The 13,975-nt window shown below is 51.9% G+C and overlaps 1 protein-coding gene across 9 annotated transcripts; it reads right to left on the bottom strand.

The window, feature by feature from the left end:
• Positions 1 to 2,480: 2,480 nt before the first annotated feature.
• AMZ2 (archaelysin family metallopeptidase 2) lies at positions 2,481 to 10,999 on the bottom strand. Of its 9 annotated transcripts, none has more exons than XM_044938488.1 (9): positions 10,926 to 10,975; positions 10,593 to 10,765; positions 10,352 to 10,455; positions 9,346 to 9,628; positions 8,495 to 8,668; positions 8,251 to 8,379; positions 5,042 to 5,205; positions 3,605 to 3,781; positions 2,481 to 2,735 (listed from the first exon to the last, which is right to left on the bottom strand). In XM_044938488.1, exons 4-9 carry the CDS (start codon positions 9,626 to 9,628, stop codon positions 2,580 to 2,582), a joined length of 1,083 nt encoding a protein of 360 aa, XP_044794423.1. In that variant the 5' UTR covers positions 10,352 to 10,455; positions 10,593 to 10,765; positions 10,926 to 10,975; the 3' UTR covers positions 2,481 to 2,579. The 9 variants fall into 9 exon arrangements, 8 of the variants coding, with proteins under 8 accessions (XP_044794423.1, XP_044794421.1, XP_044794422.1 ...); XM_044938486.1 differs by having other exon boundaries at positions 10,368 to 10,455; positions 10,926 to 10,974; XM_044938487.1 differs by having other exon boundaries at positions 10,368 to 10,455; positions 10,651 to 10,765; positions 10,926 to 10,952.
• Between the last annotated feature and the right edge of the window lie 2,976 nt (positions 11,000 to 13,975).

Raw genomic sequence — 13,975 nt, 5'->3', positions numbered from 1 at the left:
GCGAGGGCCTCGGGGGGCGGCGCGGGACCGGGATGCGGGAGCGCGCGCTCGCGGCGCGGGTATCTCGGGGGCGCGGCCGGGGTCGGGACGGCGCTCGGCCTCCCTGTGGAGTCCCCGCGGCCTGAACTTGAACCCCGCCCCTTCCGTGACCCGAGGGACACTGCCGAGTCCCTGGGCGCCGCTGGGAACGCTTCGGACTCAGTTTTCTAGAATGGTGTTCACACGGTGGAAAGTTACTTTTTTTCCTCTCAAATATCTTGTTGGCTCAGCGTTTGCAGAGCAAAAACTGCATAGGTTTTTGTCATCGAGAATCATTTTTAAAAACTACATTTATCCATAGTGTTTTAACTTTAATTGCAAGGAACAAATAGTATTGTTTAACTTAACCCTAAGAAGTGTTCCAAAAGTAAATGCAATGCATTTACACACAACTCCCAAGTGACGATCGCAGAGTAGACGCCAAAACTGCAGCTTGCGACGGGAGGGAGCAGACCTGTAACAGACCTTGTTGCTGGTCTCACGGTGCGGTCAGTGCAGACAGACACGTCTTCACGAACAACTGAAGCCCCGCCCCCTTACACATTTAGTCGAATCTGAGTTCTTTCAGGTTTGCAGCTAAAGCTGACCTACTGGACGAACACTGTGCTCACGCTGCAGGGCAGTGAAAGGAAACTGAAGGGAATGGAGAAGACCTAAAGTATTAATTCAGGGAGGAAATAAAACCCACAGCAGATCCATCAGAGTCCATGCTGCCTGGGTCCCCTTTGCAGTGTTTCTCAGAAGACCTGGTCTCTGCCCTCCAATTAGTTTTAATGACAAACCACCGTTTTCTAAATGACTAGAGGTTGACCGAGCAGAAGACTGGAGGCGAAGCCATTGATTTCGTTCTAAAATGTGCTTTAAATCGTTCTACGTAAATCATAGCAGTGCTAGGATTCAGGTGTAAAGGGGAGAAAATAAAAATTACCTTTAGTTTCACCCTCCAGGTTAAACGAGAAGTGGGAACTCCACCTGCCAGCATGCGGGTCACATGATTTGCTCTAGCTTCTAGATTTCCTGGATCCAGCACTCCGTCTGGTCTCAACTTTTTTTTTTTTTTTGGTCTCAACTTTTTAACCTGCTCCCCACTTGGACATCCAGCCCATGTTCCCAGCCTGATGTGAGCATTTCTGGCAGATGCACAGGTAACTGGCCCCACCCTGCCCCTCACTCATGTAAACATTAACACAAAGGAGTGGGAGATTACTGCAGGAATAAACCCAACTCCTGCTCTAGGCTGTAAGAAAAAGTGCCACACACACAACCGCAAGCACTATGTAAAATCGAAGAGCAAATCTGAGTCCATGTCGGAACGGTTTCCTTTCCTTTAACCTCTATGCTCTGCTGCTGTTGCTGCTAAGAATGCTGGGGACCTCTCAATCAGTCCAGTGGTTGAGACCACACTTTCCTGCAGGGGGCGCAGGCTCCAGCCCTGGTGAGGGAGCTCAGATCCCACATGCCCCCAAGTGCAGGCCTGTGGCCCGAAACACACAGCAAAGCCTGTTTTCAAGGCTCTGACCTTTAAAGGTGTAACACTTGTCTATTCATATAGAGGAAAAGCTGCAGAACAGAAGTAACATCTGTTGTGTTGGAGGTTTGTAAGGTGGTGATGTGACTTAACTGGACAGCTACCAGAGCAAAGGATTCGGACACCAAGAAGTTGCAACAATCACCCACACCCCCTTCCCTTTTAGTACAAAAGCAGCCTGATTTCTAACTCTGCTGGGCACGAGTCCACCATCTTCTTGGTCTGGCTGGCATTCTGAAGCAAGTCACTATTCCTTGCCCCCAAAACTCATCTCTCAATTTGCTAGCCTGTCGTGCCAGCAAGCAGTATGAGCTCGGACTGGCTAACAATCGTGACACATTATCTGCAAGACCCCTGGCAAAGGACTCCGTCTGTGAAAGCTGTGAACACCGGCGTCCCCACAAGCACCAACAGCAGGGCAGGACAGGCACCCGCAATGCCGCCTGGAAACACTCCTGGGAGGAGCTCCCATGTGGAGCTGCTGAAAACTGAAGTGAGCTGTTGCTTCTTTCAGGGATCAGCTAACCATCAGCAAAGGAAAAAAACAGGCATAGCGGGCCCAAGGCTGGACGAGATTGCAGAAAAGCAGAAGGCATGTGAATGGAGGTGATGTGGCCAGGTCTCTTTCTAAAAACTGAGCCAGAAATCAACCCCCAGAAATGATGTTCCTTGGAAATCCTTTCTTAGGTCAGAGATGGCTATTTTCATAGGATCTGTTTACTTACTAATTTCTGCTGGTCCTAGCCTCTCATGAGACATAAACATATTTGAAGAATGGAAATGACATGCTTGCTCCCGCAGACCAGACTAAGAGAGAAGAGAGTTTTGAGTTTTATTCTAAATAAGCCATAGTTTAAAGTTCAGGAGCTGTTAAAAAACAACAACAACAAAAAAAACACCTCCACTCCACTGCCCAGACACAACACAGAATCCGTTTATTCCAATGAAGTACTCCAGCCAAACGAAAGCATGATGTGCACGTGTTTATTTGAATTACTCCTACTGAAGGTCCTTATTTCTGGAGAACAGCCAGGCATCTTGTGACCCACTCCCTCCACTCTTTAAAGGCTTCCACAGGTTTTGGCAAAGTTACCAGCTCCTCACGACTGTGTTTTGGAGTAACTCTAGGAGTGTCAGTGGACTCGGCATCAATCCACCTGACCAGTGCCTGGAAAATCAGAGAAGAGACGCATCTTTGAACAAATCACAGCAGAACAGACTCAGGCACGAGAAAAACCAGATCTCCCAAATCATGTGATCTGCATGGGTGACTGATACCACCCACGGAGATGTTCCACCTGATAAGAGTTGGTCGTGAAGGAGAGATCATGCTCATCAAAGAGTGTGCACCAGAGCCACGCCCGCTGTGAGCACACGGGACAGTCACAGGACACACGGGACAGGAGATGAGAAGGATGACACGGGTGTTTGAAGGTGGGAGGACGATTATTTTCTTTTCTCAACTTGCCACGAGTTCCACGAGGCACTGCAGTGTGCATGGGGACGTGTGTACACACCTGAAGTTAAGTGTGCACACTGGGCTGGCAGGCACACACACGTGCACACACACGTGCAGACAGGGACTGCAGTCACCCGTGTGGGTGGCCATACCCACGCAGGGATGCCGCATACGCTGACATGTTTGTGGGCACCTGTGGACATAGAGACATTCTTGCCTCCTCAACACCATCCGTTCCTCCCCACGAATATCACACTGCTGCCCCACATTTGGACAGATAAACCACCTCCACATAGTTCTAGTTTTTAAACATGAACTTTGCTCTTCAGCATTTTACTCTGTTCTGCAAAGGCAAGCGCTCTGGCCCTAAACAAACAGCAAATGCAGAAACCTCTTCACCAGGTCTCATTGGGGTCCAAGCATAAGGCAAGTCAAAGCTGTTAAGATTTTCTTTGCATTTTTTTTAAACCACAGCATCCTGCTTACCTCTGCTCTAACTTCCTCTGATAAATCACCTCCAGAGAAGGGCCTAATAGCAAATGGTCGCTTGCTCCTTAAGTAACCACTTCCCCACTTACTTTGTACCGGTCTCTGAGCCGGAAGCCGACGGCACTCTGCAGCTTGCGTAAGCAGATGGGGCAGAGGTCCAGCGGGCGCCGGTCGGCTTCCTCCAGGTGGTTGGAGCCTTGCATCAGGCAGGCGAGCCACTGGCAGTGCCGGAGGCCAAAGATGTGTCCGATCTCGTGGGTAAGAGTCTGCAAGACAGCCACACGGAGGCGCCCGCGTCAGCAGCAGCAAGGCGATCTCCTCCAGAAGCAGATCCACAGGAGCCCGCTCTGCGCCGCTCCTCGCGGGGGCCTGCTTGCTGGCCCCTCACTTGCCCATGTTTCCCGCCCTCCTCTCTGTGCTCCACTGCTTCCCCAGCAGGTTCTCCACCTCCCTCCTGCGGACACCACAGATCACACCATGGCAGGGCCGGGGGTCAGGGGGTGGTCCTATGCACTAGCCTCCCCGCCTCTACCCCCTGGATGCTAACAGCACCCCCTCCCCAACTGTGAAACTGTGACAACCAGAAGTCTGCAGACTTGTCCAATATGCCCTGGGTGGCAAACTCGCCCTGGTGGAGACCACTGTTCTAGACGGGGGACCCGCTGAAACTCAGTTCTGCAGCCCTTCCCCCAGACGCCGGGGCAGCAGGGGAGGGGAGGGGCTCTATCTGCATGATGACAAGCAGTCAAAGCAGGGAAGGCACAGCTGAGCCCCACCCCACACCGTCACAGTCAAGACTCTGCTCCAGCTTCACAGCCAGCGTTCTGCACCCACGGTTCCCCGGGCCATGCGGGGTAGTGGTACTTACGGAGTCAGAGAGACACCTGTGTGAGTGGACCCTCGCGGCTAAAAGCCATGCCGCTTAAGGGCCAGCTCTACTTAGAAACCATCGTTCCATCAGGTGGTGTTCTCGACCCCAGCACACAGCCCTGGTGAATGCGGAGAAGCCCGTGTCTCCAGCCATGAAGCAGACAGACACAAGGAAACAGGATTTCCCGAGCAGGGCGGGGCAAGCGTCAGGACAGGCAGCATGACCATAAGCTGCAGGAGGTGAGCTCGAGCCCCAGGGAGGGAAGTCTCGGGGAGGGAGCCAGCAGAGGCCCGAGGGAGGCCTGTTCTCCAGGAAGGGAAACCAGGGTGCGGGGTCCTGCAGGCTTGGGGGCTGGCGATGGGGCAGCCTGACTCGATGACCATGAACTCTGGAATTAAGCTAACAGTAAGGAGGTGGGTACAGCCAAGGCTCTGTGTTACAGGACAAAAAACAGGCCCAGATGCTGTACATGTCAGTATGAGAGTGTCCCCATTTAAATTGTTTTTATTGATAATTTCAGTCAAGCGATATCCACCAAAAGTGTATAAACACCACCAAGTCACTGACACAGCAACCCTCAGGACTGGGGGTGTATAACGTCAAAGGACCCCGATCTCTTACAAGCCACTGCTGGCGCGCCGCGCGAGCCACGCACCTTGCACGAGCGGAGCAGCAGTACACTGGTGGCCTCAGGAAGCTGGTAGTCATCGAACACCGAGTAGTCGCTCGAAGACCTCCTCTCCAGCTTCCTCAGCTCGCCTTTGTAGTGTGAGCTGTAGAAGTCCGTGCCGTACCTGGCAAAGCTGAATATCCCCACACCTGGGGGAAGACGACAGGCAGCACAGGGTGAGACGAAGGTTCCCTCCTCTGGGGGAACTACCGGTTAAGGCCCGCTTGGGCACCTGGCCGGGGCATGCCCGCAGCCCCCCGGGGCTCAGGGAGGTCTGCCCAACAAGGGGACTTCTGCCCCAGGTTCCTGAGAGTCTTCTGCTGTCCAACCTGCTCTGCTCTGTACAACTCAGAGGTCTTGAGGTCCAATTCTTCAGAAAAAGAAAGTTCCAGAGAGTTTGTTTTCTTTTTCCCCATAAAAAATTTTCTCAGGAATTCCTTGGCAGTCCAGTGGTTTAGACTCTGCACTTTCACTGCTAAGGACCAGGGTTCAATCCCTGCTTGAGGAACTAAGATCCTGCAAGCCTCGTGGGGCAGCCAAAAAAAAAAAAAAAATTTTCTTAAATTGCCCCAATCAAGTATTCCAAAAGGAGCAGCAGGGTTCAGAACCACAGGCGCTCACACTCTCTCTGGAAAACTGTGGGAAACGGGTCTCTGGGCAGGCACGTCCCTAAGGCGCCTGTCCTTCCCTCTTCCCTCTGCCCGCTGCTGCCCCCCAACACCTTGGAGACCACACTTGGACCCCACTTTCAGACTGAAGAACCTCCCCCGTCCTCCCATCTGTAAACAGCACGGCTCTCTCTATGGCTGGCACCCGTGACCAGAACAAACACGCCTGTAACTGACTTCCTGTGACACTTCGGCTAGTTTCGGCCATCTCCCTACGCGGAGAACACACACACACAGCTCACGCTACAGGGGCTGACTGCTGTACAGTCCAGCTGGTCTACATGGTCTCTTTCATGCAGGCTTCTCTTTCAGTTGCTAGTTTGAAAGTAATACGGAACTTTTTTGTTAAGGAAATAAATTCACAGTTAAGTTTGTCAAACCTAAATTTGATGCAAAAAGAATGCGCCTCACCCTACCTCCGTATTTGAAATATAGGGAAGAGGGCATTCTAGAAGTTTAAAAAAAACTAAACCTACTCACTCCCAAGTGACGTCCTTTGACCAAACAAAAGTTGGCACACTTCACTACAATACCTTTCAAAGTAAAAGTTGCTTAGTCCTGTCCGACTCTTTGTGACTCCATGGACAGTCCATGGAATTCTCTAGGCCAGAATACTGGAGTGGGTAGCCACTCCCTCTCCAGAGGATCTTCCCAACCTAGGGATCGAACCCAGGTCTCCTGCATCGCAGGCAGATTCTTAACCAACTGAGCCACCAGGGAAGCCCATAATACCTTGAGCGAGAAAATTTTTTTTCTAGTAATCCTACAAATACATTATTTCCTTTAGTAATTAAATATCTCAATTTTAAAACACCGATCTTTATAAACCTGCCGAGAACAAAGTCACCTGCAGTAAGGAGACCCCCTCACCGCAGGGCTCACCCACCCTGCTCCCTCATTACATCTTCTCTCACGTCATGCAAAATTTAAGAAACTTATTGGGGAACAAAAAAGCAGCAGAAACACTTGGGGAGAATGCTTCCTGACCTCCTCAAATGCTAAGATAAATTGGTTAACAATATCTACTTAAAAATTGTTTAAAAATGTTTACTGGTTCTGTTTCTCTCAGGTTAATAATAAAGGATTTGTCTCATACAACTTTTTGGTTCACTCTTTTTTTTCCCGATAGAAGGCTCATACAAACACATCAGCAGGGCAGCACTGACCCCGGCCTCTCAAGAGCACTAGGGGGTCACGGCGGGGGGGGGGAGGGGGCACTTGCTCCTGCTCAGCTGCTCAGCCATGTCCAGCTCTTTGCAGCCCCGCAGACTGCAGCCCGCCAGGCTCCTCTGTCCATGGGATTGTTCAGGCAAGAAAGCTGGAGTGGGTTGCCATTTCCTCCTCCAGGGCATCTTCCGGACCCAGGGATCTAACCTGCATCTCTTGTGTGTCCTGCACTGGCAGGCGGATTCTTCACGGCTGGTGTCACCTGGGAAGCCCCGTGGCTTAGTGGGTGTAGGGCTGAGGGACTATAAAGACTACAAATGGAGAACGAGAACGAAGGAAGGGCAGAAAAAGAGGCCCCACAGCATCCTGGGCCCCAGATCCGACGAATGGGGAAGAGAGGGATCTGACAGGGAGAAGCCCTTGGTAGCGAGAGCTCCCTACCCTGCCACCCTGGGGCTCACACACTCCAGATTGACAGTCTTTCTGTGAACCCTGTGCTCACACAGCCCAGCCCCTGCTATCTGTTCCTGCCCCCAGAACGCCAGTGGGCAACCATGCCCCTCAGCTCAGTGGACTTCTCCCCTTCGAACCTGTCTTAGATCCTGAGGGATGTAGGCAGAAAAACAAGAGCAGAAATCGAAGGGTGGGAGAAGTGGAGAGAAGGCAAAAAAAAAGAAAAAAAACCCAAATAGGCAAATATATGACTTCCTTATAGAGCCTTTTCGTCCCCAGTGTTAAACGGCAGAGTTCCCTGTGAGTCACAGTTAAGCTTATTTCAAGTCAAAGACTGAAGCTGACCATAAATAACAAAACGTCTGTTCTGAGACACAGGATGTGAAGCGCACGCTTATAAATCAGTGCACAGCGACCTCATCTAAAGAGACAACTACAGAAAGAGCTGAAAAACAATTAGCGACATTTCTGCTTCCATTAATGACAGTTCAAATATCCTTATTTAATTCACCTTGTCACTGAACTAACTACCTCCATTCGCCATCTGTTGCACTGAAAGTCTACATATGTGCCAACCATAAGTACACACTTTCTACGGATCAGCAATTTTATGTAAATGATCTCAAAACAACACAGTGAAACAGGTATTATTAGCTCCAAGGTGGTGCTGGCAGTGAACGGCCAAGCTGGGGGAAGGGGAACGGACCCAGATCATCAGGGTCTATCCAGAGCATCCTTTCCACCACGGCTCGATGCTGCACCAGAACTACTACAAGGCCTTCACATCTAAACTGCAAATTGGAAGGGGAAAAAAACTGTAATTGGTTGGAATTTTCTCTCTTTCAAAATCTTCACAAAGAGTCTCAAGCTGAGCAAGTTTCTACCAACAATGTCAAAAAGGAATACCCTCTGTCAAAGAAGCCTGTCCAAAGACAAAATTCCAGGAGTCTCTTGGGTAAAGATCGATCATAGTTATTCCCACAACACAAAAGGCATCTTCGGGTTTCTTCTTTTTTAAGAACGTCAGGATCTGCCCTATTAAAAAAAAAAAAATTATGTTTAAGATATATTTGTGTGTGTGTGTGTGTGTGTGTGTGTCCATATACCTATATACTTTACTCAATTCAAGCTGTAAGGCTGCCCAGTTCACCTGCATGAATCTGAAGGTTCCGTGTGCTATCGTTGATTCTAAAGGAACATCTGGTTGCAGAGACAGGAATCGGCTCTAGGAGTTTGACTGTCAACCCATAGAAGAAGGCTTCACAGTAGCCCTTGAGCCATTTCAAATATTCTTCACTGATACTTCTGGTGTTTCCCAGCAATCCTATGACAGATACAGAAGAAAATTTAAAGAGAGATTTGGAGATGATCAGAACGGTCTTTACTTCAGTCTACAGTTAGAAATGTGGGATTAGGAACAAACCAACTCTAGATTTTCAATACATAGTTACCGTTCACTAAGGTGAACACGGATGAGAGAGAAAACCTGACTCCCTGGCGGCTCAATGGTAAGGAACCTGCCTGCCAACGCAGGAGACACAGGCTGGATCCCTGGTCTGGGAAGATCCCCCAGGCCTGGGAGCAACTAAGCCCATGTGCCACAGCTACTGAGCCTGTGTTCGATAGCTCGGGAGCAGAGACTACTGAGCCCATGTGTTGCAACTACCGAGGCTCACATGCCCTAGGCCTGCGTTCTCCAACAGGGCGCCACAATGAGAAACTCATGCACTGCAACTAGAGAGCAGGCCCTGCTTGCCCCAGCTAGAGAATCCAAATGTGCAGCTACGAAGAACCAGCACAGTCAATAAATAAGTAAAATTTTTTGAACAAAATAAAACCTTCTCTTTCAAGGCAGTTTGGTTACCAAACTTCCACTGTGGGAACGAATGTCAAAAATGATTATAAAAACTGCCCACTTGAATGAGACGGACAAGGCAAACCGCCCACGGCAACAGCACCATTACAAACCCAAACCCACCCCAGCGTACTGGCAAGACGCACCAATGCACTGTATGTAAATAGTCTGCTTCTCTGGAGAAGGGCTCTTTCTGTGAAGATCACTGAAAAACTCTTCAAAGTCTTGCGGAGCCTCAGGATGGGAGATTATCCAGTCCGATGGTGAATGCAAAGTAATGGGTCCAAAGAGATCACTGCGTGGCTGGAAGGCCTCGTTAAGCAGGCGCTGCTCCCCGGGGTCCAACTGCTCATACTGCTTCACAAGCTCTGGGTTCTTTGAGATGAGGGCCGTCTTCAGGGTGTGTTCAGAGTGCCCTACTGTTTGCATCTGCCAGAAGGACACACGTGGTCACACGGACCATGCATATCCAAACTGGGGTCTTTACAGACATCACTTATTTCCCCTAGAACAGAATGACTGATTGCTAACGCCTGGGCGTCATCACCAGAGGACTGCCTGCTTCCACCATTTCTAATCAGTTTCTTAGGGGGACTTCCCTGGTGGTCCAGTGGTTAAGAATCTGACTTGCAACGCAGGAGATGCAGGTTCCATACAGAGTCAAGCATAAGATCCCACATGCCTCGCAGCAACTAAGCCTGTGAGCCACTAGAGAGTCTATGAGGCCCAATGAAAGATCTCACAGGTCGCAAGGAAGATATTGTGTGATGTAACTAGAGCCCAAAGGCAGCCAATTTAAAAAAAAAAAAAAAAGTCAATTTCTTGGGGAGAGTATCTGAAAGAGTGTAAAGACAATCATGAGATTCATTCCTCCACCTCTTAGGGAACCTGCTCCCACTATAAACGTTCGTGGTCACCCTAAGACACGACCCGATTCCCTATTTCCTCGCCCTTTGGGTAATAAAGATATTAGGAGCTGACTCATGAGAGCCACATGAAACACATCCTTTCCCACGTGACTCAAAGACGTTCCCGACCAAAGGGAAGTGCAACTCATGTTAAGCCCTGCGTTTCTGTAACTTGGCTACAGGCTGATAACGGATCTCGGCCACTGAGGCGGTGTCACCCTGGGGAAGCCGTCAGGGGACCGACCAGGAGCCAGACTCACGCTGACAGGTCTCTTCCGCTCACACGGCGTCCCCGCCTAGAGAGGTCATCCCTCCGTGTGACCGGCTCACAGCTGCTCCCCGAGGGGTCTGGGTGAGGGAAGGAGAGAAACGGGACGTCAGCGTGCGGAGCCCGCCGCGCTGCCTAACGATGGGGGGGGGGGGGGGGTAGATTTTTAGCGAATGGCTGTCCCCGTTGAGGGCTGAACTCCGGGGTCCAGGGCCACCTCCAGAACGAAGCTCTCTCTCGGCTGGGCTCGCCTGGGAGCTGAGACGGGTCCTCACCGCTGCTGGAGGGCCCAGTCCCGTCCGGTCGGCCCACCTGCACCGGCGGGGCGGCTCCCGCCGCGGCCCCGCCCCAGCGGGCCGGCCCGTCTGCGCCTGCGCGGGAGCCGCCACCCTGAGGGGAAAACGGCGGCGTCAGGGGTCAGAGGCCGCCTCCGGATGCCCGGCCGGGCCCGGCTTCCCCGAGACGCCCCCGCGTCCGCGGCTCCTCTCACACCCTCCCCCGCCTCCACCAGCAGGCGGCCTGGCCCCCAGTACCCTCCCGTCATCCTCACCCAGCCGGGCGTCAACGCCTCCCGCCCCCGGCGGCGGCCCCAAGCGCGTGCGCAGCGCGCCCTGCGCCGTGCCCCGCCCCTTCGCGCACTGCCACGCCCCCGCGCTCCCCGCTCCACCACGCCGTAGCACGCACGCTCCGTCGCCCCGCCCCTTTGCGCCCGCCACGCCCCCACGCTCCCCTCACGCAATGCCGTAGCACGCACGCTCCGTCGCCCCGCCCCTCCTCGCCCGCCACGCCCCGCGCGAGGCAGTCCCGCAGGCGAGGAGCCCGAGTACTGGTGGCCGCTGCTGCCCCTCCGCCGTCGAGCGAAGCGCGGTCGCGAGGGGGCGACCAGGCGCCGAGATCCGCCCCACGCTCCCCTTTCCGCGCTGCCGTCCGGGGACGCCGCTGTCCGGCCACGCCTGCGCCGCGGGGTCAGCTGTTTGTGCGCGTGCCAGACTGGCCGTGGGTGCGAGCGGCGCCCCAGGCGCGACGAGTCCCCGGCGCGGGAGCGAGTCCGCGGGTGGACGCGCGGCCTGGGCGTAGAGGCGGCGTCCGAGGCACGCGACCCGGGCCGGGCTTCTCTTCCCCGGGACGCGCCCCTTGGTGGGACTTAAGCCCCGCAGCCTCAGAGTGCAGGACGGAAGGGGCAGCTCCGATCCCGAGGGCTTGGGTAGGCTGAAAAGGCGCGGGGTCAAAGTGCAGGCTCCCCGGCCCAGCCCAGTGCTGCCCATTCCCACGGCCAGCTCATCCCCGCGTCGGCATGTGCGGCATGTGCGGATGCTGTGCTGGCGGAGGCAGAGTGCTGCCAAGGAGACGGCCTGGCCGCATCCGCTCCCCGGCCCTTCCCCTTCGACTTGGGGGTCTCCTGTCGGCCTCCTCCTCCCTCCTCTCTGACCGGCTCTCTTCACTCTCCCTCCAGTTCGTGCGCTCGCAGCCCCTCTGTCCTGGCAGCTACCTGAAGCCCGGGAAACACCTAACCCTTTATAACCTTTTCCCCATACCTTTTTTCATACCTGTCCTAAAGGGGCGCCGTACTCCCGGCACCTAACCCCAGACATCCCTGCTGCCCCTTTTCCCTCCCCACCTTGCTTGGTGGCTCAGCTTCCATGGTAAAGAATCCGCCTGCGATGCATGAGACCCCTGTTCGATTCCTGGATCCTGGGTCGGGAAGATCTGCTGGAGAAGGGATAGGCTACCCACTCCAGTATTCTTGGGCTTCCCTTGTGGCTCAGCTGGTAAAGAATCCACGCAATGTGGGAGACCTGGGTATGATCCCTGGGTTGGAAAGATTCCCTGGAGAAGGGAAAGGTACCCACTCCAGTATTCTGGCCTGGAGAATTCCATGGACTAACCCATGGGGTCTCGAAGAGTGGGACATGACTGACTTTCACTTCACTTTCACCTCCTCCCCCGCCCCAGCATTCACTCAAAAATACCTCTAAATTCAGGTTTTCATTCCAAGCCCCTGTCCTGCCGCTGCCAAGTAACCTCTTGGAAGAGGTTCTCCTGATTAGAAATGAGTCTGTGTGCCAGTCATCCTTGTTGTCCAAAAAGAAAATTTGTAACAAAATTAGAAGGATAAAGAAATGCAGTGGCACTGCCCCCAGCAGGGTTTTGGAATAAAAGTTCAGTTCAGTTCAGTTCAGTCCAATCGCTCAGTCCTGTCCGACTCTTTGCGACCTCATGAATTGTAGCATGCCAAGTCTTCCTGTCCATCACCAACTCCTGGAGTTCACTCAAACTCAAGTCCATCAAGTCAATGATGCCATCCAGCCATCTCATCCTCTGTCGTCCCCTTCTCCTCCTGCCCCCAATGCCTCCCAGCATCAGAATCTTTTCCAGTGAGTCAACTCTTCGCATGAGGTGGCCAAAGTACTGGAGTTTCAGCTTTAGTATCATTCCTTCCAAAGAACACCCAGGACTGAGCTCCTTCAGAATGAACTGGTTGGATCTCCTTGCAGTCCAAGGGACTCTCAAGAGTCTTCTCCAACACCACAGTTCAAAAGCATCGATTCTTCGGCGCTCAGCTTTCTTCACAGTCCAACTCTCACATCCATACATGACCACTGAAAACACCATAGCCTTGACTAGACGGACCTTTGTTGGCAAAGTAATGGCTCTGCTTTTGAATATGCTATCTAGGTTGGTCATAACTTTCCTTCCAAGGAGTAAGCGTCTTTTAATTTCACGGCTGCAGTCACCATCTGCAGTGATTTTGGAGCCCCCCAAAATACAGTCTGACACTGTTTCCACTGTTTCCCCATCTGTTTCCCATGAAGTGATGGGATTGGATGCCATGATCTTCATTTTCTGAATGTTGAGCTTTAAGCCAACTTTTTCACTCTTCACTTTCACTTTCATCAAGAGGCTTTTTAGTTCCTCTTCACTTTCTGCCATAAGGGTGGTGTCATCTGCGTATCTGAGGTTATTGATATTTCTCCCAGCAATCTTGATTCCAGCTTGTGCTTCCTCCAGCCCAGTGTTTCTCATGATGTACTCTGCATATAAGTTAAATAAGCAGGGTGACAGTATACAGCCTTGACGTACTCCTTTTCCTATTTGGAACCAGTCTGTGGTTCCATGTCCAGTTCTAACTGTTGCTTCCTGACCTGCATATAGGTTTCTCAAGAGGCAGGTCAGGTAGTCTGGTATTCCCATCTCTTTCAGAATTTTCCACATAGAGGTAAATATTTGGAAATCCTGCAGATCTGAAATGTTTTTATTCTACCCTCATACCTGACTGAGGTATTTCCCTGGATTGGTGTGGAATTTTAGGCTGAAATCAGTTTCTCTCAGAACTGTAATAACTCTTCAATTTCTTTTTGATTCCAGTAATGTCACTTTGACTCCTCATCCTTGGTATGTTATTAATAATACCTGCTTTTTTGAGGAACGTCTTATGGTTTTCTCTTTATCCTTGGCGTGCTGAAGAACTCAAGTTTTTAAGTTTTTAAAGATGTGTCCTAGTCTGAGAGGTTTGCCCCATCTTCATTTTGTGGCTCACTCATTGGGCCCTTCAGTCTTCTTTTTTAAAAAATACCTTGTATATCTTTTTATCTTTTTTAT

Source organism: Bubalus bubalis, chromosome 3, assembly GCF_019923935.1.
Source record: "Bubalus bubalis isolate 160015118507 breed Murrah chromosome 3, NDDB_SH_1, whole genome shotgun sequence".
NCBI lineage: Eukaryota > Metazoa > Chordata > Mammalia > Artiodactyla > Bovidae > Bubalus > Bubalus bubalis.
This window is presented reverse-complemented; position numbering and strand designations above follow the sequence as displayed.